The sequence below is a fragment of the Tachyglossus aculeatus genome, chromosome 23, assembly GCF_015852505.1.
Source record: "Tachyglossus aculeatus isolate mTacAcu1 chromosome 23, mTacAcu1.pri, whole genome shotgun sequence".
Taxonomy (NCBI): Eukaryota; Metazoa; Chordata; class Mammalia; order Monotremata; family Tachyglossidae; genus Tachyglossus; species Tachyglossus aculeatus.
The window spans coordinates 14,326,623-14,353,195 of NC_052088.1; the positions used below are offsets into that span (position 1 = coordinate 14,326,623).

Below are 26,573 nucleotides of genomic sequence, written 5' to 3' on the forward strand. Positions count from 1 at the left end.
TGAGCCCTTACTGTGTGCAGAGCACTGTCCTAAATGCTTGGGAGAGTAAAATACAACAGAGTTGGTAAACACATTCCCTGCCCACACTTACTTTACAGTCTAGAGACGATCTTACACTCTAGAGGAATATTTGTTAGCCTACTATTTGCTAGGCGCTGTACTAAGCTCTGGGACAGACAGAAGATAATCAGGCAGAACACAGTCCATGTGCCACATGGGGCTCACAGTCTTAATCCCCATTTTAGAGATGAGGAATCAGACGCACAGGGAAGTTAAGTGACTTGCCCAAGGTCACAGAGCAGACAAGTGGAGGAGCAGGGATTAGAACCCTGATCCTCTTGACTCTCAGACCTGTGCTCTTTCCAATACGCCATGCTAGTTATTTTACTCTCCTGAGCGCTTAGCATAGTGTTCTGAACAAAGTACGTACTCAATAAATACCATTGATTGATTTGATTAAGTGCTGACTGTGTTCAAAGCACTACTAAACACTGGAAATAATAATAATGATGGCATTTGTTAAGCGCTTACTATGTGCGAAGCACTGTTCTAAGCTCTGAGGGGGATACGAGGTGATCAGGTTGTCCCACGTGGGGCTCACAGTCTTAATCCCCATTTTATAGATGAGGGATCTGAGGCACAGAGAAATTAAGTGACTTGCACAAAGTCACACAGCTGACAAGTGGCGGAGCCAGGATTAGAACCCATGACCTCTGACTCCCAAGCCCGTGCTCTTTCCACTGAGCCACACTACTTCTCATGGGAAGACACATGGAGGAGAATTTTTGAACTCTCTTAGGGAATAGGAGAAACTGTTCTAAGATTCCCATTTTTGAGCATTTTAGACATTTTCAGCATTTTCACAAACTAAAGGAAATCTTGCATATTGGGGAAATGTTCTGTTAGTAGCTCTAGATTTAATCACTTCTAGTTGGGGCCCTTATTTTTTTTCCACTTATTCCTGTCTCTCTCTCCCTACTGAACTAAAGGTTTCCAGGATTGTGTCCTATTATTTTAGGTCAATTCTAACAGGCACAGGCTCAGCTGCCTACCCACCCTCTTGGTGAGTAATGTGATGTCTAAATAGACAGTTTTAAATTTTAATATTTCACATGTTTTAATACCAGCATTCTCATATCAGTAGAATGAAAGAAGACATAGTTCACTAAATCCAAGTCAAGATACATAAAAGTTTAGCTAAGCATCCCAAGGACTGCTGTGGATGGATGGGGCTTAGAAAGGTGGAGGAAAGGTGGTATATTGGAGAACGAGGGAGATCTAAAGGAGGGGAGAACTAAAGGCCCTCAGATTTGGAGGATGTTCCAGGTTAAGGGGGTAAAAAAAAAATTCTGCTGATGCATTGAGGAATAAAATTTCAAAGCTGGCAACTCAGCTCTCTCTTTCATGGTGAAATTTCAGCCTGAAGACAGTGCTCACTTGAAGGAGGCAGCTCTGTGATGTGCTTAAGGAACCCTGCAGCTGAGGATGCCATGAGCCCCTAAGAGCAATCCCGGAGAAATAAAAGGAGAAGGTCCAATTTGCTTTTAGTTGTGCAATTAAACTGAAATGTTCTCTCACCAGTAAATGAGCTTACTCCTGTGGAGTTAGTGGCCGGGTCTCTGGTGTTCCTGTTTTTGTCGTGGAATTACCTTTAATCTTTCTAATGGCAATTACAAAAAGGTATGACCCAAGGCACTGAATGGAGCAGTGTCACAACAGCAGCAGCAAAACACTCTACAGACACTCTTAATTTGAAGTCAAATGCCACAGTTGCATTTTTGTCTGTTTTCCCCTCTTTCTACACCTTTATTCTTTAGTTCCCTTTAGATTTCCCTCGAAGTACAATTAATTTCCTGGGATTTGCCCTCTGATCTCATGAATTAATGCTCTCTTAATTGGTCCCATGAAAAATGGAGTGTTAAGTGGAAGAGTGCTAAAGAAAACATAACTTTCCTTACGAAACAATGTGGTGTATTAACACATCCCCAAGATCAATTTTTTATGGGCCAAAACAAAACAAATATGTTAAAAACCAGTTCAGAACTCAATGACCATGGTTCCATAATCAAATGTAAATACCTACCAACAATGAAATATTTTTAATTATTTACATATATGTGACCATTTGGTACTAATTTTCAAAGTGCTATCTTTCACATGCTATTCGGCCAAAAATAGTCGTTTGTGCTTATAGACCAGAGATGCCATTATCTAACATGCTTAAGCCACGTAAACTTCACAGGTTATTTCTTAAGTGAGAGTACTATAAGTAATACTGGATATTCAAAATAAATTCTAGAATTCTTAGCACTCTCTAAAAGAAGAATATTATTTATGGGTACTGCTATAGAAGTGTTTTTTCCTGTTTTAAGGAATAATCCAGCAATTACAGGTATTTAATGAATGCTTATTGTATATAGAGTTGGGAAAGCACAATATTCAAGCACTTGGGAGAGTACATTGAGACTGTGAGCCTGCTGTTGGGTAGGGACCATCTCTATATGTTGCCAACTTGTACTTCCCAAGCGCTTAGTACAGTGCTCTGCACACAGTAAGCGCTCAATACGATTGAATGAATGAATGAATGAACAGAGTTGGTATACACATTCCCTGTCCACAAGGAGCTTAAAATATAAGGAAAGGCAAAGTTGTTGGCTTGTCCTAGAAGTTGGCATCTTTGACATTGCTCTACCCCTGCCCACCCTCAATGCCAATTCATGTGAACATGTGCATGTGCGTATACACACACAGACACACAAACACACACACAAAATCTCTGGAAAGGATGATTCAGTCCCCTTTAAACAGAAGCAACATTGCAAAAAAAAAAAAAACCACCTGTCAGAAACCTTCTCCTCTCCCCTAAATTTCAGTTTCTCATAATTTATGTTGTTCCTCTACTTACCTGCTTTCCCCCCATCCTCCCATCTATAGATCAGTGTAACCTAGTGTGCCTCTCTCTGGCTAATGCTGACAGTGGGTAGGCAGAGAGGTTTTTGGGACTGAGAGTCGGGATTTCTGGGAAGCGTGGCCCCGTGGGCGGGCTACTCATAGATGTAGAATACTGGAAAATGTAAAATTATTGTTTTATGTGAGCCGCTTAGCACACCAGGAGGGGATGAGCAGCACCTCCCCACCCGGGCTACCTCTCAGCACCTACAAGCCCATCATCACTGGGGAGGGGCAAAAATCCCCACCATCCTAAATAAGGGAGGATGGACGCAGCCCACCCTACTCACACTAAGGCCGTGCTTCTCCCTCAGGCGAAGCTCTGGACAAACCCGCAGCTGGGCATCCCTTTTGATCTGTCAGGCACCCCCTTTGCCTCCTTGACCATGCAGACACCAGTTGGACTCTTTGAAAAAGCTTCAGCTGTGTCAGATAATGCCAAATGAATATATTGTGTGTTTTTTCCAGTCTCTGTGAATCCATTTGGTTGTCCTCTAAGACAAGCAAGGCACATATTAAAATACATAAAGCCCAAATGGACTGGTACAAAAAACAGAAAAGCAGCAGATCTGTGATGGCCAGAAGAGGTTGGTCCCCAGAATCCAACGGAGGCCAGGGGGCAGCCCCGAACAGTCCTTGAGACAATCAACTTCGAAAGGTCCCTGGATCCCGACTCTCTCCTGAGAAGTAAAGGTCCAGGGTAACTTTGGGTCACCGTTTCCCCTTACCTGCACTGCCCCAGACAATCAGCTCACATCCTCTGCCACATCCATCCTCCCCATTGCAGTCTACGATCTCTGACACAAACATCAATCAACCAACCATTTTTACCCACAGTGTGCACAGAACTGTTGTGAACACTTGGGAGAGCACCACAAAGTTAGAAGACAAATCTCTGCCCTTCAGGACTTGAGCTAACTCGTACAATTGTCCCATTGTGGGCAGGGATTGTCTCTCTTTATTGCTCTATTGTGAGTACTCAGTGCAGTGCTCTGCACAAATAAGCGCTCAATGCGACAATGAAATTGTCATAATGCTTACCACTGGGAAATTTTTTCAAGATTTTTCACATGGTAATAAAATAGCAAGGAGGAAAGAGGATAAAGACAGGCAGGGTGTCCCCACATCCACGAACTAGAAAAGAATTTATTGTTCCCATCACGCAACCAAACCCTTGAATTCAATGTATTCCCAATACTCATTCAGTGGTGGCAAAGCATCCTGGATATAGGTGCATGAATAAAACAAGCAGCTAGCACACATAAAGATAATCTCTTTTCCCACCAGGAAAAAAAATTACAATCTCAATCAAAAGGAATCAAGTTTCAGGGGAATACAAAGGGGCAGGGCTCCAGGGACTGATGCACATATACACACCAGTACTGGGGAGGGAGGCCTCCCACCCAGACCACCAGCTCATAGACAGATATGACCACCAGATGATTTCTGTGGAGCTCCTGATGGCAGGATAGAACATGTAGATTTTAAATGGGGACTCTACCAAGTTTCCGCTAGTTTTTCATTTTTAGCCTAAGTTTTAAAGAGGTGACCTCCAAAAAAAAAAAAAAAAACAGGGTGGCACACATCTAAGACCAGAGCAACATTTTCTTTAAAAACCAGTGGGCTGGAGAGTGTGAACTTTTATGCAGATAAAATACAGGTTGCCCATAAAATGCTGCCCTTCTGTTCAGGACCACAGTCAGCAAGAAATGACTCTGGTGAGGCAGGGGAGGAGAGAGACAATGAGATGAAACAGGGATTAGTTAGTTGCTGCTTCCCTTCTAGACTGTGAGCCCGCTGTTGGGTAGGGACTGTCTCTATGTGTCGCCGACTTGTACTTCCTAAGCGCTTAGTACAGTGCTCTGCACACAGTAAGCGCTCAATAAATATGATTGATTGATTGATTGATTGGTGGTCCACAAGACTGGTAATGTCATTTGACAGGAAACAGTTGGTAGATACTGGAGAGGACCAGTCAAGCCTAGACTGTTCTTTACTGTGAGAAGTGACAGGCGGGCACTGAAAGGCTATCTCAAGAGGTCACTGTCATTGGTGCCCATTTGATGGGGTAGATCACCCCCATAGCTCTTGGAGCCAGCCTCCCAGACTCGCTTATTCCAGCTCTCCTACCAGCCCTGAGAGTTTCCAATCAGGGCTGAAAAGATCCAAAAGACTCATTGAAAGCCTGCCCCTCTCTGTCCTCATCCCCATAATCAAAGGGAGAAGTTGGCAGTGGTGGGCATATGTTCACGTCATAGGGAGGTAGCATGGCCTAATGGAAAAAGCATACAATTAGGAGTCAATAGGCTAAGGTTCTAGTCCTAGCTTGGCTACTTTACCCTCTATGTGGACTCAAGTAAAGCACTTTACTGGGACTCGGTTTCTTCATCTGTAAAATGGGGGTGATACATTACACTCACACTGTGTGATCTGATGGGACAGAGACCTGTGACTGATCTGTTTTATCTCGAGTATAACCCAGAACTAATCACAGGGTTTAGGTTCATTGTGAGAGCTTAATACCACAATTACTTAATGTTAATGATTATTAATTAAATGATCATTTTGGTATCTACTAAGTATTGAGCATTGGGGTTGATCCAGATTATCAGATCGGACATAGTCCCCATCCCATGAGAGGTTCAAAATCAACTTTAACCCAATTTTACAGAGTCCCCCTCGGACTAGGAACCCCATGTGGGACAGGGACTGTGACTGATTTTTGACTGCATAACTACCCTAGCAGTTAGCACAATACTAGGCACAAAGTAAGCTCTTAACAAATACCACTATTACTATTATTATAACTATCAATTGCCATTCATATTAGAAAACACCACTGATGGTGAAATTCACCTGCAAGTGCATATGTGGCAGAAAAAAACCTATGCAGAACATACAGCCCAAACCAAAAAAAGGCGGTCCCTGTGTTTTTGTTCATTCGATCGTATTTATTGAGTGCTTACAGTGTGCAGAGCACTGTACTAAGCGCTGGGGAAGTACAAGTCGGCAACATGTAGAGACGGTCCCTACCCAACAATGGGCTCATGTTACAGGGTAAGCACTTATTCATTCATTCATTCATATTTATTGAGCGCTTACTGTGTGGAGAGCATTGTACTAAACGCTGGGGAAGTACAAGTCGGTAACATATAGAGACAGTCCCTACCCAACAATGGGCTCACAGTCTAGAAGGGGGAGACAGACAACAAAACAAAACATGTAGACAGGTGTCAAAATCGTCAGAACAAATAGAATTAAAGCTATATGCATATCATTCACAAAATAAATAGAATAGTAAATATGTACAAGTACAATATGTACTTACTAAGTGCCAGGCACCGTATAAGCACTGGGTAGAAACAAGATAATCAGACTGGACACAGTCCGTGAACCACATGAGGCTCACAATCAAATCAGAGGGAGGAGGTGACAAAGCTGAGGCACAGAGAATTCAAGTTACTTACTCAAGGTCACATAGCAGATGAGTGGCACAACTGGGATAAGAACCCTTGTTATGTTGTCATGTTTAATATTTGCAGCACCTGATGATGATGCTTTCTCTTTCTCCTCTTCGTCCCTTCTTTCTCAAGAAGATTTTGCTTGAGGTGAACTGATGGTTCTCTTTGCTATGTGACTAAGGAACAATCTGGAATCTCAGGGAATCCCTCACAGAATGTTCAAAGTAACAGCCCTACGGGGCTCTCTGCCTTCTCTTTTTGAAGACCACTTTAATGGTCTGTGTGAAATTCAAACACAATCTGCACATCCTGCCAGGTTGAGAGGAGTTTCTTCAATAGGAAATTTAGCGAGCGACAAGACAACTAAGGTTGAACAAAATTTCCATTAGCGATCCATGGAGGAACATTTGGTACGGAACTGAAAACTTCAGTGAATCTGGTACAAAAGACAGTCCTACGTACTCCTCTCCAGAAGAGATGAAATTTGGGTTTAAAATCCCAACCCCAGCCAAGAGTAAGGCTAACCAGGGAATTTAAGTGCCTTGGGTTTAGCCTGGAGAGTTTTATTCATGACTACTAGAAATAGAATATGCAGTCTTCTTCTTTCGGGTAGAGACCCATGTGTTTCTTATTATTTATCCCAGTTTTTCTTTCCTTCCTGCATGTTTCTCTTACTGCTCTCCTCGCTCGCTGTTCCCTTCTGACAAAACACCACCCTGCTCTCTCTACTGATCTCCTGTTGACATCCCCCGGTCCGAGCCTCACTTCTCGATCTGGGCCCAGACCTCCAGGAGTGGGTACGCTCTAGTGTGTCCTTAACCTGTGTTTTCACTAAACAATTTAGCCAGAAGGCAGATAGGGAGTTAGGTAGTGTTTGTCCGACATCAGACCGTTTCGATCTAGCATGCTGTGGTGCTGGAAGAAACAAACTTGAGTGCAGCACTGGAAGCAAGGACAACGCAGCTGGAGTGTTCCCTTAATGGAGGTTTTTTTTGAAGAACGCAACCCCTTGTTAGAAGGGCACTGGATGTATGGGTACATGGCCGATATAATATAATATATATAATAATATATAATATATAATAATGTATTATATATAATATATACTATATTATATATAATAATTATATATAATAATATATAATTATTATAATTAATATAATTATTATAATATAATTATAATATGTTATGGTATAATAACCACGTATTTATTACTCTATTTATTTATTTATTTTGCTTGTACGTTTCTATCCTATTTATTTTATTTTGTTGGTATGTTTGGTTCTGTTCTCTGTCTCCCCCTTTTAGACTGTGAGCCCACTGTTGGGTAGGGACTGTCTCTATGTGTTGCCAATTTGTACTTCCCAAGCGCTTAGTACAGTGCTGTGCACATAGTAAGCGCTCAATAAATACGATTGATTGGTTGATTGATTGATAATTCCAATATGCCCACTGGCTAATAAAGTGGGGGAAAGTCAGTCAGTCAATTGTATTTACTGAGTGCACAGTGTTCAGGGCAACGTACGAAGCGCTTGGGAGAGTACAATAACAACACGACACATTCCCTACCCACCACAAGCTTATAGTCTGAAGGAGAGTAGCATGGAAGGGGATTCTGAAGGAGAGGGTTCAGGAGTGGCAGGCAGGCAGATTTCAGAGAACTCATGGCAAGAGTACCCGCGGGTGGGGCTTTTCAGCCCCACTCCAACAGTTGGCACTTTTTAGCCACACTCATCTACACTAGTCCTCGTGGGAGGCCTGAGATGCGCCAGGCTGGGCATCCAGCCCAAACAACTCCATCGAATGGATCACTTACATTTTAATAAATAGCTATCATAAGACCTTTGGATCGATGCACCCTCTTAGCCCTAAAACCCATTCCGGCTGGAATACCATCTGGGGACCAACTGTAATTTAAGTGAAGGCTGCCATCCATCTCTCCAGGTGGTTCAGATATTTCAGCCTCATCTTGTAAAACCTTCACCAGCCAGTGCATTGCTTTTCCTCTAGTGGCTTCCCTCTAGAAGCAGCATAGCTTAGTGGATAGAGCACAGGCCTGGGAGTTAGAGGGAACTGGGTTCTAATCCCAGCTCTGCCACTTGTCCGCTGTGCGATCTGGGGCATGTTACTTCACTTCTCTGGGCCTGTTACCTCATCTGTAAAATGGAGGTGAAGACTGAGAGTCCCATGTGGAACGGGGACTGTGCCCAAACCAATTAACTTTTATCTACCCCAGCACTTAAAAACAGTGCTTGGCACATAGTAAGCGCTTAACAAGTACCATAATTATTATTATTAGTTCTTTGAGCTTCCCAGCAACATGCTGAACCAGTCCTCTGAGGTGCATTTCAGATCACTGGTGTATTTCAGATCACTGACTTCGCCTAATAAAAACAGCTTAAGTCACACTTATTATAGCACAGTCGCTTTCTTATGTGTGATCGGGTCTGCTAAGGCATGGGTTGCCATTATATTCATTCATTCAGTTGTACTTATTGAGTGCTTACTGTGTGCAGAGCACCGTACTAAGCGCTTGGGAAGTACAAGTTGGCAACATACAAAGTCCCTACCCAACAGCAGGCTCACAGTCTAGAAGGGGGAGACAGACTACAAAACATGTGGATAGGTATCAAGTCATCAGAATAAACAGAAATAAAGCTAGATGTGCATCATTAACAAAATTAATAGAATAGTAAATATGTACAAGTAAAATAAATAGAGTAATAAATCTGTACAGACATATATACAGGTGCTGTGGGGAGGGGAAGGAGGTAGGGCGGGGGGGATGGGGAAGAGGAGAGGAAAAAGGATGTGGATGATCAATCAATCATATTTATTGAGCGCTTACTGTGTGCCGAGCACTGTACTAAGCACTTGGGAAGTACAAGTTGGCAACATATAGAGACAGTCCCTACCCAACAGTGGGCTCACAGTCTAAAAGGGGGAGACAGAGAACAAAACCAAACATACCAACAAAATAAAATAAATAGAATAGATAGGTACAAGTAAAATAAATAAATAGAGTAATAAATATGTACAAACATATATACGTATATACAGGATGATGTGGATGATTATATGATGTGGATAAAATGCAACTGCAAAGTTGGAGGAAGTTCCTCCTACAATGCAAGTCTGTTCTGATATTCAATCCACAGGGTGGCACAAGGGGAATAATAATCAGGATATTTGTTAAGAGCCTATTTTGGGCCAAGCACTGGGGTAAATGCAAAAATCTCCAGTGGCTCCCGATCAATCTGCGCATCAGGCAGAAACTCCTCACCCTGGGCTTCAAGGCTGTCCATCCCCTCGCCCCCTCCTACCTCACCTCCCTTCTCTCCTTCTCCAACGCAGCCCGCACCCTCCGCTCCTCCGCCGCTAATCTCCTCACCGTACCTCGTTCTCGCCTGTCCCGCCATCGACCCCCGGCCCACGTCCTCCCCCAGGCCTGGAATGCCCTCCCTCTGCCCATCTGCCAAGCTCGCTCTCTTCCTCCCTTCAAGCTCCTACAGAGAGCTCACCTCCTCCAGGAAGCCTTCCCAGACTGAGTCCCTTCCTTCCTCTCCCCCTCATCCCCCCTCCATCCCCCGCATCTTACCTCCTTCCCTTCCCCACAGCACCTGTATATATGTATATATGTTTGTACATATTTATTACTCTATTTATTTATTTATTTTACTTGTACATATCTATTCTGTTTATTTTATTTTGTTAGTATGTTTGGTTTTGTTCTCTGTCTCCCCCTTTTAGACTGTGAGCCCACTGTTGGGTAGGGACTGTCTCTAGATGTTGCCAATTTGTACTTCCCAAGCGCTTAGTACAGTGCTCTGCACATAGTAAGCGCTCAATAAATACGATTGATGATGATGATGATGATAATCAGGTCAGACACAGTCCAAGTAGGAGGGAAAACAGGTAGGTTATTCCACATTTTACAGATGAGGAAACAGAGGTACGGGGAAGTTAAGTGACTTGCCCAAGGTCACACAGCGGGCTGGTGATCGAGCAGGTGCTAGAACCCAGGGCCTCTAACTCCCAGGCCCACCCTCTTTCCACTAAGTAGCTGTGGGCATGAACATGGCATAGGTCAAAGCGTCCAGCCTTCCTGGACTGTGCCAGACTCTACTTAGTGTTTCGGCAACCTTCCAGTAGTTGATATAGTAAGTGGGCAGGGAAAGTGTCTACCAACTCTGTTGTACTAGATGTTCTCCAAGCACTTAGTACAGTGCCCTGTACACAGTAAATAGCAGCATGGCTCTGCCAATTGTCAGCTGTGTGACTTTGGGCAAGTCACTTCACTTCTCTGTGCCTCAGTTACCTCATCTGTAAAACGGGGATTAAGACTGTGAGCCCCATGTGGGACAACCTGTTCACCTTGTAATCTCCCCAGCGCTTAGAACAGTGCTTTGCACATAGTAAGCACTTAATAAATGCCATTATTATTATTATTAAATACTCAAATGTCATTGACGATGCTAAATAGCAAGGAGGTTTAAGGGCATAATAGTCTAGACTGTGAGCCCACTGTTGGGTAGGGACCATCCCTATATGTTGCCAACTTGTACTTCCCAAGCGCTTAGTACAGTGCTCTGCACACAGTAAGCGCTCGAAAAATACTTCTGAATGAATGAATGAATATTCTGATATTGGAGGGCATAATAAATTGGGACTGTGCATCAAAACATTTCAATGATAGGAGTATCTTCAAAACACTTGCCTTCCTAACCCATTGATCAATCAGCCAATCAAGTGTAATAATAAAAATAATGGCATTTACTAAGTGCTTATTATGTGCAAAGCACTGTTCTAAGCACTGGGGAGGTTACAAGGTGATCAGGTTGTCCCACGGGGAGGCTCACAATCAATCCCCATTTTACAGATGAGGTAAATGAGGCACAGAGAAGTTAAGTGACTTACCCAAAGTCACACAGCTGACAATTGGCAGAGCCAGAATTTGAACCCATGACCTCAGACTCCAAAGCCTGTGATCTTTTCCACTGAGCCACACTGCTTCTACTGTGTGTGGAGCACTGTACGAAGCACTTGGGAGAATACAATATAACAATATAACAGAGTTGGTAGAAATATTCCTTGCCCACACCGAGCTTACAGTCTAGAGATAAACTCATTGTTATGATTATTATAGTATTTATTAAGCATTTTACTGATGTGTAGGGCACTGTACTAAGCACGGGAAAAGAATGCAAAGGTGGGACTTAGATTTGGTCCCTTTCATTCATTCATTCAATCGTATTTCTTGAGCGCTTACTGTGTGCAGAGCACTGTTTTAAGTGCGGGGGAAATACAAGGTGATCAGGTTGTCCCACGTGGGGATCTAAGTCTTCATCCCCATTTTACAGATGAGGAACTGAGGCACAGAGAAGTTAAGTGGACTTGCCCAAAGTCACACAGCTGATAAGTGGCAGAGTCAGGATTAGAACCCACGACCTCTGATTACCAAGCCCAGGCTCTTGCCACTACGTTGCTACTCCCGGGGGGCTGGTCGGAGGGGTCCAGTCCAGGAGACGGCAGAGAACCCAGAATAGGGGAACACAGTGGATTTGGGGGGACAGGAATGAAGAAGGATGGGGGAAGTGTTCTTTCAAGAACACTACATGGTTGAGCCCATTGTTGGGTAGGGACCACCTCTATATGTTGCCGACTTGTACTTCCCAAGCGCTTGGTACAGTGCTCTGCACACAGTAAGCGCTCAGTAAATACAATTGACTGAATGAATGAATGAGCAGAAATGACGTTAATAACACAATGTTTCTCGGAATGAATCCTTGGCTCCTACCTTTTCTTCTGAAATATATAAAAATATCTGAGAAGCAGTGTGGCTCAGTGGAAAGAGCCCGGGCTTTGGAGTCAGAGGTCATGGGTTCAAACCCCGGCTCTGCCAATTGTCAGCTGTGTGACTTTGGGCAAGTTATTTAACTTCTCTGTGCCTCAGTTACCCCATCTGTAAAATGGGGATTGAGACTGTGAGCCCCATGTGGGACAACCTGATCACCTTGTATCTACTTCAGCACTTAAAACAGTGCTTGGCAGGTAGTAAGTGCTCAACAAATACCAACATTATTATTATTATCTTGTATCCCTCTTAACAAGGGGGGTGGCTTTCCTTACACCATCCACCTCATAGTGCCTTCCACCCAAGAAGTGTTTACATAGAAATATTTTGGGTGGTGAAATGACCGGCAAGAGCTTGGGAACAGAGTTGCAGAATACAAATGAGTAAGGCAAAAATGTAAGAAACAGGTGTATTTTTTTGTGGTATTTGTTAAGCACTTACTACGTGCCAGACACTGTACTAAACTTTGGGATTGATGCAAACTAACCGAGTTGGACAAAGTCCACGTAACACCTGGGGCTCATGGTCTCAATCCCCATTATACAGATAAAGTAACTGAGGCACAGAGAAGTGAAGCGACTTGCCCAAGGTCATAGAGCAGAGACGTGGCAGAGCCAGGATTAGAAGCCAGGTCACTCTGACTCCTGCTCTAACCACTAAGTTATATCAGGTGTAATTTGAATCATCTTGCAATTACCATAAATGTTCATATTTGATTTGATTTCTCAAATGGCAGCTTCTCTGGACAGGTTAAATGCACTAGAGATTTTAATCCTAAATCTTTTAGGCAAAAGGAAGCCAAGACCTGCAGAAAGGACTTGAGCCAACAAAAGGCAAACATAAATGCATTAGAACAGTGAACACAAATTATCATATTGTTACCAAAAAGACTATGTTTTAGGCTGTGAGCCCACTGTTGGGTAGGGACTGTCTCTATATGTTGCCAACTTGTACTTTCCAAGCGCTTAGTACGGTGCTCTGCACACAGTAAGCGCTCAATAAATATGATTGATTGATTGATTGATATGTAAAAAGCAGTTCTGAATTCCTGCAACAGCATCCCGTGACCACGAGCGCTATTCCGAGAAGAGGTGAATGCACAGTTTTTATGAAGTATAAATTCAATTTTAGTCATGGAAGAAAATACAATCAAGTCCTGGGTTATTTCCTTTGGCACAACCCATAATTAAGTTTCACTGGGAATAATGATCTTTAAGCTGCGGAGCCATGGTGAGGCTGCTTTGTTTCATGTGCTCCCATGCCTTTCTCCTTGTGACCTGCCAGTTTTACCATTTCTGATGCCTTCCCGATACAAGAATGTGCCCAGACTTTACTAGAACTGAAATGAAGCCCAGCTTAGGTTTGGCAGAAAATGCAAGAGGAAGGCAACATGATCACTAATCAGTGACAAATATCCACTGGCAGGAAATGCAGGAGGAAGCCAAATGACCACCAATAAATGACAAATATCCACTGGAGGCGGAGGCCCCTATCTTTAAAAAACAGGTCTCACCCTCAAATAACTTTTATTTTAAGGGATTGACGAGACACGGGAGACAGGTGTGATGCCTTCTAAATACATGTGTAGGGAAACAGGTCCATTCTCTGGCAAAAAAAATATATAAAAAGCGGTAAGTAGATATTAGACAAAATACTTGGCTGGAATGCAAGAAGCTGGCTTTGGACTGGGGACTGCAGACTTTAGACTGTAAGCTCATTATGGGCAGGGAACACGTCCACTGATTCTGTTGTACTCTCCCATGCGCTTAGTACAGTGCTCTTCACATAAGTGCTCAATAAATACCATTTATTGATCAACTGATTGTTAGTCTGATTTGTTAGTAAGAAGATTGAGGGCTACACCTTTCAAGCACTACTGACGCCACTTCTTTTAAACACTGTTATTCTGGACTTTTGAATTTTGTAAGCTTTCATACATAATTCACTCTGATTGTTCCATGAATCAGTCTTCCCTGGCATTAAATTGTTGCTCACTTTGTATTTATCCCAGCATTTAGCAGAGTACCTAGCACACAGGAGGCACTTGACACCATAACCAGCTTGGTACTATGATTCCACCATTCTCACACTGCAGATTTCCATGCCTCCATTTTCTTTATATGCATCTGTGTCTTTCCTAACAAGAGGTAATATACAACGAAATAGCATGAATTAGTCTTTGAATGCCTGGTTTAAGCTTCATGGAACAAAAGTACAACATTTCATTATGGTTAGGGTCTCACAAATGCAGGCTGTTAGATTGGATTATCCACTGAAAGCAAGAGGAATACATTTGTTTCCATGAATACCTGGGTTTTTTAAAAGGCCAAGTTCTGTTCAGAAAATTCCCAGCAATGGTAAAACCAATTTTTTCAAACCACTGTTATAATGTCCTTGAAAATAAATGTGTATAATGTACTAAATGTACTGTCATTCAATTCATTCAATCGTATTTATTGAGCACTTACTGTGTGCAGAGCACTGTACTAAGAGCTTGGGAAGTACAAGTTTGCAACATCTAGAGACGGTCCCTACCCAACAGCGGGCTCACAGTCTAGAAGGGGGAGACAGACAACAAAACAAAACATATAAACCACATAAAATAAATAGAATCAATATGTACAAGTAAAATAGAGTAATAAATACGTACAAACATATATACATATATACAGGTGCCGTGGGGAGGGGAAGGAGGTAAGCCGGGGGAGGATGGGGAGGGGGAGGAGGGGGAGAGGAAGGACGGGGCTCAGTCTGGGAAAGCCTCCTGGAGGAGGTGAGTTCTCCATGTTTAAAGTGTATATCAATCAATCAATCGTATTTATTGAGCGCTTACTGTGTGCAGAGCACTGTACTAAAGCTTGGGAAGTACAAGTTGGCAACATATAGAGACAGTCCCTACCCAACAGTGGGCTCACAGTCTAAAAATGTGTTTATCATGAATCAAATGAACTACACTGAACATGCACACGGTCAATATTTACAATATGTTGACCATGATTAGAAATCTATCCAGCCTCTATCTCCAACTCCTCACCCGCTCCTCCTCCATTTTCAGTGTGCCACTGAGGCAACCCAATCCCGCAACGTCAGCTGAGCCCTGCTCAGCAGATGACACTACTGTATGCTCTAGCCCAGGGGTTCTCACCGCCCCAACAGAAAACTGCATTTTGCAACATTGTGCAAGCAGGATTCTTCATCTCAGATTTTTCCTTCTGTGAATGTTTTGAAAAAAAAAATGCTTGAGGAGAAAGCTTACCTTGAAGTGTTCTAATTTGTAGGCCTCAGTCTGGTCTTCGCCTTTTAACATCTCTCTGCCTTTGTGGAAGTGTTTGTATCGCAATATGTGCATGGCTTCCCACGCATGTGCCAGGTGTGGGCATAGGCATGCATGGCTCTCCCCGAGGGTCTGTTCATTAATTCAACCATATTTATTGAGCCCTTACTGTGTGCAGAGCACGGTACTAAGTGCTTGGTAAGTACAAATCAGCAACATATGGAGGTGGTCCCTACCCAACAACGGGCTCACAGTCTGCTGTGTGTGCACCTCCTTATGTGTGTCTGCACACCCCTCTCCGCATGTCTTATGTGCATATCTATCTCCCTGCACTTCTCTTGTGAATGCATGCATGTCTCTGTTGTGCATAACTGCACGTGTCCCTGAATGCCTGTTACATATTCAATCGTATTTATTGAGCACTTACTGTGCGCAAAGCACTGTACTAAGCAATTGGAAGATTACAATACAACAACAGACACGTTCCCTGCCTGCAACAAGCTCGCAGGCTAGAGGGGGAGACAATAATATACATAAATAAATAAATTACGGGTATATCCAGATGTGCCGTGGGGATGGGAGGGAGGATGAATGACGGGAGCAAGTCAGGGTGATACAGCAGGGAGTGGGAGAAGAGGAGAGGAGGGCTTAGTCAGGGAAGGCTTCTTGGAGGAGATGTGCCTTCAATAAGGCTTTGGAGTGGGGGAGAGCAATTATCTGTCTGGTATGAGGAGGGAGGAGGGTGCTGGAGGCTAGAGGTAGTATGTGGGAGAGAGATGTGCCTTCGATAAGGCTTTGAAGTGGGGGAGAACAATTATCTTTCTGATATGAGAAGGGAGGGTGCTGGAGGCTAGAGGTAGTATGTGGGAGACAGGGTGGCAGCGAGATAGACCAGACTGAAGTACAGTGAGAAGGTTAGCATTAGAGGAATGAAGTTTGTGGACGGGGTTGTAGTAGGACAGTAGTGAGGTGAGCAAGGTGATTGACTGCTTTAAAGTCAATGGTGAGGAGTTTTTGTTTGATGTAGAAGGGGATGGGCAACCACTGGAGTTTCTTGAGAAGTGAGGAAACATGGTCTCAACGTTTCTGAGGGAAAATGATCCGGGCAGCAGAGTGGAGTATGGACTGGAGTGGGAAGAGGCAGGAGGCAGGGAGGTCAGCAAGGAGGCTGAGATGGTAATTAAGACAGGATAGGCTAAGTGCTTGCATTAATATGATAACAGCTTGGATGGAGGAAGGGGAGGATTTTAGCGATGTTGTGAACGTGGGACCAACTGGATTTAGCGATGGATTGACTATGTGGGTTGAATGACAAAGAGGAGTCAAGGACAACGACAAGGTTACGGGCTTGTGAGACAGGAAGGATGGTGGGGCCGCCTACAGTGATGGGAAAGTCGGGGTCGGGTGGGGACAGGCTTTGGGTGGGAGGATTAGAAGCTCTGTTTTGGACATGTCAAGCTTGAGATGGCAGGAGGACATGTCTTGGTTGTGTGTGAATGTTGTATGCATATCCCCCTCCTTGTCAGAGCCTGGTGCAAATGAATGTGCATTTCCCTGCTTATGTCTGGTGGATGCGTGTATGCATGCGTCTCCCTACCTTTATCTGGTGTGCACACATCTCTCTTTATGTGTCTTCTGTGTGCGCACACACACCTCCCTGCCTCTACCTTATGTGCACACATGTATATCTCCTTGTGTCTGGTGTGTGGGCATGAATGCACACACACACCTCTTTCTGCATGGAGATGTAGCATCATCTAATGGACAATAATAATAATAATGATGGCATTTGTTAAGCACTTACTATGTGCAAAGCACTGTTCTAAGCGCTGGGGGGGATACAAGGTGATCATTTTGTCCCGCGTGGGGCTCACAGTCACCATCCCCATTTTACAGATGAGGTAACTGAAAGCTCCGAGAAGTTAAGTGACTTGCCCAAGGTCACACAGCAGACATGTGGTGGAGCCGGGATTTGAACCCATGACCTCTGACTCCGAAGCCTGTGCTCTTTCCACTGAGCCACCCTGCTTCTCTAAGGCAAAGGCAAGGCCTGTAAGTCAGAAGGACCTGGGTTCTAATCCTAGCTCTGCCACTTATCTGCTGTGTGACCTTGGCCAAGTCGCATCACTTCTCTGCACCTCAGTGACCTCATCTGTAAAATGGGGATTAAGACTGTGAGCCCCACGTGGGACAACCTGATCATCTTGTATCACCCCCAGTGCTCAGAACAGTGCTTTGCACATAGTAAGCGCTTAACAAATACCATTACTACTCTTATTATTACTATTCTCCATGCCTAGGTGGCCTCATCTGTAAAATGGGTTTTTAAGACAATGAGTCCCAAGTGGGACATGGACTGCTTAGCTTCTGTGGAGAAGCAGCATGACCCAGTGGCAAGAGCATGGACGTAGGAGTCGGAGGTTGTGGGTTCTAATCCCAGCTCTGCCACTTATCTGCTGTGTGACCTTGGGCAAGTCACTTCACTGGGCTTCAGTTACCTCATCTGTAAAAAGGGAATTGGAGACTGTGAGCCCCACCTGGGACAGGGACTGGGTCCAACCCGATTTGCCCCAGCGCTTAGTACATTGCCCAGCACACAGTAAGTGCTTAATAAATACCATAATTGCTATTATTACTATTATTATCTACCCCAGCACTTAATACATAGTAAGTACTTAAATACCCCCCAAAATGTAAAAAAAAGCAAGCATCTATTTGCCGGTCTTTTGTGCACATATGGCTCCCTGCGTGTCAGATTCATTCATTCAATCGCATTTATTGAGCGCTTACTGTGTGCAGAGCATTGTACTAAGCGCTTGGGAAGTACAAGTTGGCAACGTATAGAGACGGTCCCTACCCAACAGTGGGCTCACAGTCTAGAAAATGTGTACGTGTACACACACACACACGCACTCACCCATGTGAGAGTGTGCCAGAACTTAGCCTTATCTTCCTGGTATCTCTGCCTGCCATTCTTCCAGGAAATGCCTTCTCCCCTCCTCCATCCCACTTCCCCTGGAGGATTGGGAGAGTTTACCAGAGAATGGGAAGAGCCAAGGGTCTGGGCCCATTTCCAGAGGCCTGCAGTTCAGTCCCCTGCCAGCCTGCACGGAGACCCCGCTTCACTCAAATCCCCAGCCGCCCCCCCCCCGCCCCAGTCATTCATTCATTCATTCAATCATATTTATTGAGCGCTTACTGTGTGCAGAGCACTGTACTAAGCGCTTGGGAAGTACAAGTTGGCAACATATAGAGACGGTCCCTACCCAACAGTGGGCTCACAGTCTAGAAGACCAAGTGGGGCACACAGTCTTCAACGCCGTGGACGAGGTAAACGGCAACTCAGTTTGGCCAAATCAACTCCGGGCCCATGCGCTGGACACACAGTTCTTGTTCCTTATTGGGAAAGCTTCTTCTGGGGTTTGAGACCTTCAAAAAGGGACAGGATGAACCAGCACCCTTGGTCTTCCTTTCTTCCACAAGGCCCACTTGGCTTTCTCTGCCTCCCCTCCCGTGGTTAGACAGTTCCGGGCTAAAAGTGAATCACAGAGAGGGAGCGAGGGGTCAGGACGAAGAAGATGGAGAAGGCCGGAGGGGAAAAAGTAGCTGAATAGATCACTGAATGTATCTGAAGATATCTACGAGAAACAGCGTGGCTATGAGAAGCAGCGTGGCTCAGCGGAAAGAGCACGGGCTTGGGAGCCAGAGGTCATGGGTTCTAATCCTGGCTCTGCCACTTGTCAGCTGTGTGACTTTGGGCAAGTCATTCCAATTCTCTGGGCCTCAGTTGCCTCATCTGCAAAATGGGGATTAAGAATGTGAGCCCCACGTGGGACAACCTGATCACCTGTATTCCCCCAGTGCTTAGAACAGTGCTTCGCACATAGTAAGCACTTAACAAATGCCATTATTATTATTATTATTATTATAATGAGAAGCAGCGTGGCTCAGTGGAAAGAGCCTGGGCTTTGGAGTCAGAAGTCATGGGTTCAAATCCCGCCTCCGCCACTTGTCAGCTGTGTGACTTTGGGCAAGTTGCTTAACTTCTCTGTGCCTCAGTTCCCTCATCTGTAAAATGGGGATGAAGACTGTGAGCCCCACGTGGGACAACCTGATCACCTTGTAACCTCCCCGGCGCTTAGAACAGTGCATTGCACATAGTAAGCGCTTAATAAATGCCATCATCATCATCTAACAATAAAAATGCATAGGTACATGAGTGCTGAGGAATAAATGACCTACACACAGAGTGGATAGGTGCATACTACAGCACCAGGCTCGCTTTGGTGGGGGTGGGGAGTACATCAGATATGTTGCCAACTTGTACTTCCCAAGTGCTTAGTACAGTGCTCTGCACACAGTAAGTGCTCAATAAATACGATTGATGATGATGATCAGAAGCAGAGCCCCTCTGCTATCGGAAAACTGGCTCTCTTTTTCTCTCTCTCTCACACACACACACACAACTCATCGACACATCTGGACCCTGCCTGGGAATAGCACAGAGGGGTCAAGTCGTTCAAATGTTTGAGGCGGCGGCTGTTTCATGTTGTATATTCACCCCACTGAGCGAATGAACGAAGAAGCCCCACACTCTCACACCCACGCACTGCCGCCCCGGGGTCGGGTATAAATAGAAGACAGCTGCTCCCATCTTGGGACGGCAAGGAGGAGGAAGCCAGCCCATCTCCCAGGCTGGAAGGTACAATGACTGAGAAAGGCAACGGGATCCAAGTGGGGCGGGGGCAGCCGCCGTTGTATAGGGCCTGGCCCAGCCCCCCTAGCTTGGTAATGTCTGGAGGACAGACATCTGCCTCATCAATCAATCAATCAATCATATTTATTGAGCGCTTACTGTGTGCACAGCACCGTACTAAGCGCTTGGGAAGTACAAGTCGGCAACACATAGAGACAGTCCCTACCCAACAGCGGGCTCACAGTCTAGAAGGGGGAGACAGAGAACAAAACCAAACACACTAACAAAATAAAATAGAGTAGATATGTACAAGATAAATAAAAAGAGTAATAAATATGTACAAACATATATACATAAATACAGGGATATATGTGTGTATATATATATATATATATATATATATATATATATATATATATATATATGTATGATATATATGCATCTCGCAATGATGTATTGATTTTTGCCCATCCTCAGCACCATGGGTAGGTCTTTATGTACATTCAAATGAAGCTTCAATTTTACATATTCTGTTTCTACCGCTTGTATTCGTCTGTCTCCCTGCCTTAGAGTGTAAGTTCTCTGGGAGCGGGGAACGGGTCTTGCTCTTCTTGCCAAGGGCTTACTGCGGTGCACTGCCCTCAGAAGGTGCTCAATACATGCTACTACTGCCACTACAACACCACCTACAGAGTAGCTCCCAAAACATCCAGTATAAATTGAGAAAACAAGGTTCCTGGTCACCACTGCCTCTTCGAGCTCAGCACTTTGTCTGGGGGACAGTACATTATTAATTTGGGACTCCCTGCTCTGACCCAACTTGTCCCACCTCTTAGTCTGGATCATGCAGACTGCTACCGTGCTAATCCAAGCACTCACCTTATCCCATTTGAATTACTCCATCAGCCTCCTTGCTGCCTCCTAACCGCTTGGCTTTCCCCTCTCCAGGCCATATTTCACTCCGTTGCCTGCATCGCTTTTCTACAAAAACGTTCAGGCCATGTTTCAAACTCTAGTGGTTGCCCATCCACCTCCATATCAAACAAAATCTACCTGCCATAGGCTTTAAAACACTCAAGCACCTTGCCCCCTCCTACCTCATCTTGCTATTTTCCTACTACAACCCAGTCCGCAAACTTTGCTCCTCTTATACTAACCTACTCACTGTACCTTGATCTCACCTGTCTTGCCACTGACCACTCACCTACATCCTGCCTCTGGGCTGGAATGCCCTGCCTCCTCATATCCAACAGACAATTCCTCTCCCCACCTTCAAAGCCTTATTGAAGGCACATCTCCAAGAGGCCTTCCCTGACTAAATCTTCATTTCCTTTTCTCCCACTCCCTTCTGCATCGCCCTGATTTTCTCCCTTTATCCATCCCCCTGCCCTCAGCCCAACACCACTTATGTCTCTATCCATAATTTAGTTATATCGAGCTTGGGAGGGCAGGGAATGTGTCTGTAATACTGCTATACTGTACTCTCCCAAGTTCTTAATACAGTGTTCTCCACACAGTAAGCACTCAATAAATGATCGACTGATGCAGAACCTAGGGAAAAAAAATATTTGCTTCCATCCAAGACCCAGTTGCTGTGCTCTTTCTCTGCACTCCCTAGCCTCACAATTCAGACTTTTAAGACAAGAAATATCATCCCACATTCTGTATTCTGCAAATAATTTTCACAGGATAACTAGAGAGGCAGCAGAGTCATGAAAAGAAGGGAGATCTGCCTTTTTTATAGTATTTGTTAAGCGATTACTATGTGTCAAACACTGTTCTAAACACTGAGAGAGGTACAAGTTAATTAGGTCAGACACAGTCCCTTTCCCACATGAAGCTCATAGTCTAAGTAAGGAGAACAGGTATCCCCATTTCACAGCTGAGGAAACTGAGATAGAGAGAACTGAAAAGACTTGCCCAAGGTCACAGAGCAGACAAGTGGCAAAGCTGGGATTTTGGGCAAAGCTGCACACCCCATTACAGACTGGTAAATCCAAAAAGTACGTTTAGCTTTGGCTGTCCTCAAAAATCTCAGAGGAACAGTAGCAGGGGATGCAGGCTCTCTCCACAGCAGCTCACCCTGGCAAAGGAGAGGACGCTTCACCAGGAGGAGGTCGACACAAACTTGCCTCCTCCTCCAGATCAGAGGTTTAAGGAGGTATTGGGGTCTGGGGCTCAGGACTCCAAGTGATTTTGTCCGAGGAAGTAGTCAGGTCAGGGACTGGTAGGGAAGGGAAAGAGATAGGAACTGGTTGAGACTCTTGAATGTAAGGCTAGGGGAGAAAAGGCTGAGGCGCAAGACTTGGCATGGGCTGAGTGGGAAGAACAGCGGTTGATAATACACAAAGGAAGGTGCCCCTGGACAACTCTCAAGGAATTTTTATCTTAAATGGCATTTGTTAAGAGCTTACTATTAGCCAGGCACTACACTAAGCACTGGGAGAGATGAAAGCTAATCAGATTGGACACAGTCTTTCTCATTCATTCATTCATTCATTCAATCGTATTTATTGAGCGCTTACTGTGTGCAGAGCACTGGACTAAGCGCTTGGGAAGTACAAGTTGGCAACATATAGAGACGGTCCCTACCCAACAGTGGGCTTACAGTCTAGAAGGGGGGTTTCTCCCCACTTAGGGTTCACCGTCTTAATCCACATTTTACAGATATGGGAACTGAGGTTCAGAGAAGTTAAGTGACTTGCCCGGTCACACAGCAGAAGTGTGGCAGAGCCAGGATTGGAATCCAGGTCCTCTGACTCTCACCTTCATGCTCTTTCCACTAGACCACGTTGCTTCTCCCAGTGGATTCTTGGATTCTTTCTCCAAGAGAGATTGTTTTGTTAAACCTTGTCCCACGCTGACCACTAGTAATTGTTGAGGTACTTTCCAAAGAGAGTGCAAGTGTATGTGCGTGCGAACACACACACACACACACACACACACCACACACACACACACAAACACACACCCCAACTGTGCTGGGAAGGGGGAGGAAAAGGGAATGAGTTCCTCAAGGGCTTTGCCTTTGATGTGGTTCTCTTTAGAAGAGACCCAACTTAGGGCTCTATGATTAAGTAGTTTTGGAAGCGCTGCATTTATTTATTGTCCACTGAATGCAAATTCCTGGACTTTAGGTTTGAGAAGTACAGAGGTACATTCATTCATTCAATCGTATTTATTGAGCGCTTACTGTGTGCAGAGCACTGTACTAAGCGCTTGGGAAGTACAATTTGGCAACATATAGAGACGGTCCCTACCCAACAGTGGGCTCACAGTCCAGACATGATCCATTACCCTCCCACATGGAGCTTCCACCCTATGGAAGAGAGACAGTCCTAGAAATATTGGCAAGCTCTAATGGACTTTGAGAGCACACAGAGGAGTAGAAGTCAAATTATGGAAGTCATTCATCCTAGCAACAGTAAAGTTTGCAACACATTTTGCAGACAAAGTCTCTCCAAAATTTTAGATAAAGCCAGAATAGTTACAGAATAGGGAACTCCCACAGTTGACTCTTTAGCAGGAGGTTACTTGAAATCCTATCAACTCCAGACACTGGATTGAAATTTAATTTCTAATTATTTAATTAACAGTATTCAGTGAGCATCTGCAATCTGTAGAACACTTTACTAAATGCTAGGGAGAGTACCACAGAGTAAATAGACATGCTGCCTGCCCGCAAAGCGTTTCCAATCTAGTGGGATCCAAACTCCCCACTTCATCTCCCTTTCCCAAGCCCAGCAGCCCTTATTTTCAGATCTTACATGCTCTTATTACTTCCTCTTATCTGTAATTGACGATAATGTCCATCTCCTCAGCTACAGTGTCAGTTAACCTGAGGGCAGGGAGCAGTACAATTCTGCTGTACTCTCCCAAGCACTTAGTAGGCACTCAATAAATGCTATTGAATGACTGATTCCAAATGGAAGGAACCAAGCCCTGCACATGCATAATGGCCCAGGCTGTGGAAACATTCAGGACTTTGTCTTCCACTGCCCAATGTGACATAGCAACCAGAGGGTTCATTCCCGGAGTGGGTGTAAATTAAACATCCCTGCTGGGGATACGGAGATTAAAAAACTGACACGTGTAAATATCATGGTTACATTTCCTGTACGACCGCATATTTTATGAATGTTTCACGATGAGAGCTTTCACCCGTTTCAGTCAGTCAATCTGGCCAAAACCTTGATTTCACCTTGTTGTTGGGCAGAATATCTTCCCCATGAGAGATTAAGTTTAGGGGAGATTCAGGTACAATAGCCTGTTGTCTTGAGGGCTGGGGTGGTGGGGGAGGGAACGACACATATGACCCAATCTCTTAACCAGACAGTGACATTGTCCACAAAACTTAAGGCCTTACTGTGCCTTTCCTTCAGCAAAACCTATCTCCCAGAAGGTCGTGAACATCGGCTATAAGCCAGCAGATGGACTTGGACAGGAAAACCTACCTTCGGCTGAGGAATTTCCCAGCACGCTCCACATGGGCGGCAACTCCATATGGGCAACAGCCAACACCAGGTCCTCCTCCAAGTCAAACAGGTCCTTCACCGTCAGGCCACACTGGCCGAGGAGAGTCTGATGGCTCCTCGAGGTCAGGCAGCCCACCTGGCTCACGAGGAGACGAGACAGCCCACAAGCCACGTTGTCCACATAGGTCACAGAGCAGCAGCCCATGGTCACGGGTGAATACCCATCCGAGTAGAGGCAAACGGACACCAGCACCATCTCCCGAAACTCGTGACCTGGAGGGAGGAAGGGAAGATTGGCAGCCGGGTGAATCCCTTGAAAGTCACAGGAGCCAGCACATGGTCTTTTTGCATCTCTGAGACATGACACAGGTTTGAAGATCTAAAGTTCCACGAGGACAATGGGATCTCCCATCCGGAACAGTGGACAAGGCTCTGTTCTGAGAATTCAGGACTGAGAAACTCAGTGGAGGGGCTGATTCCTGTTCTACGGCTTTGCTCGGCACAACTAGCTCTCTCTGATCCCTATCGGGCGGGCTCCCGCTGGGACACAAAATGCAACGAGCAAACCTATGGGCAGTGGTACACAGACAGGTTTTATTTGCCAGAGCCACTCAAGGCTGAAGTGACCAGAGCAGACTGCTAACACGGTGCCACAACACTAGGACCCAGAAGCTTCTGGGGTCTTAACCACCCACATTAGCCAGTTATTTTTCAGGATTCCCTCTGAGTCCATCTCCAAGAACTACTGAAGGTAGTTTTTTAAAAATGGCATTTTTGAATGACTGATTCCAAATGGAAGGAACCAAGCCCTGCACGTGCATAATGGCCCAGGCTTTTGAAACATTCAGGACTTTGTCTTCCACTGCCCAATGTGACATAGCAACCAGCACTGTACTAAGCACCTGGGAGAGTACACTACAACAACAACAAACATACACATTCCCTGCCCACAATGAGTTGAGTGTGGGGAGGCTCTAAGGCCCAGGAAGATGGCACAGCCCCTTGGGTTGGTTGGGGCAGGGAGAGGAGGGAAGGAGAAACCTAAGGGAGAAATATCCATTCTCTAAACTGGCAGGCCCCTGAATGCGCCTACTGCCCTGGATCCCGTGGCCCACTGGGTCTGGTCTTGTTCACACCTCCAAATTTGGACTGGAGTTCAGAGAGGGAGGCTCAGAAGAGGGGCCTCATCACAAGATTCCTTGCCCCTTGCTCCTGACCCTGGATGTCCCTTCACATAAAACATCCCTTAGCACTTCCTGTCCAGAAGTCCCTATGTTCCTAAAATCCCATACTCTTCTCACGCCACGCCCCAAAAGCTACTTCTCTGATATCGCGGGAATCCCAGCAAATAATCCTGGGGAACAGCCAAGGCCTCAAAGAACTAGGCTGCACAAAACCATAAAAGGAAACGTTCCGTAGTTATTCAGATGGTCTTATGGGAATGTTAAATCCTGAGAGATCACGTCTTTTATATGACCTATATGGCATCCCACATTTAGAAAGCATTTCAAGCTGAATTCCCAAAGCAAATCATTCAAGAGTGCCCACTTTTCTTGCCCCACCTCTGTTCCCAAGGTGGGACCCACGTTTGAAAGTTAACCTCTGAGGTTGTCTTTGGCTAATAATTGCTGCTCTGCTCAAGTTCACAGCAGTTTTGCTATGCCCAATCCAGATACTCGACCTTCTGCACCTTCAAAATAATGAGAAAACTGGACTCAATACTTATATTCGCCTGTGTTGGCAAGATAATGGGATATCAGTGGCAAGGAAATGGTCCCTGCCCTCAAGGGGCTGACCATCAAGTTTGAGCAGCCGTCAACTGATTTTAGGAAAAGAGTCTTGGGAGATCCATCTCCCAAACATC

General features: G+C 44.9%; 1 protein-coding gene across 1 annotated transcript in view; it reads right to left on the reverse strand.

Moving 5' to 3' along the window:
- Positions 1-26,573, reverse strand: part of ARHGEF28 (Rho guanine nucleotide exchange factor 28) — a 265,840-nt gene that overhangs the window by 178,547 nt on the left and 60,720 nt on the right. The window contains exon 3 of the mRNA XM_038765447.1: positions 24,689-24,982. Coding sequence (XP_038621375.1) covers positions 24,689-24,982 — 294 coding nt within the window. The remainder of the gene's footprint in view (positions 1-24,688; positions 24,983-26,573) is intronic.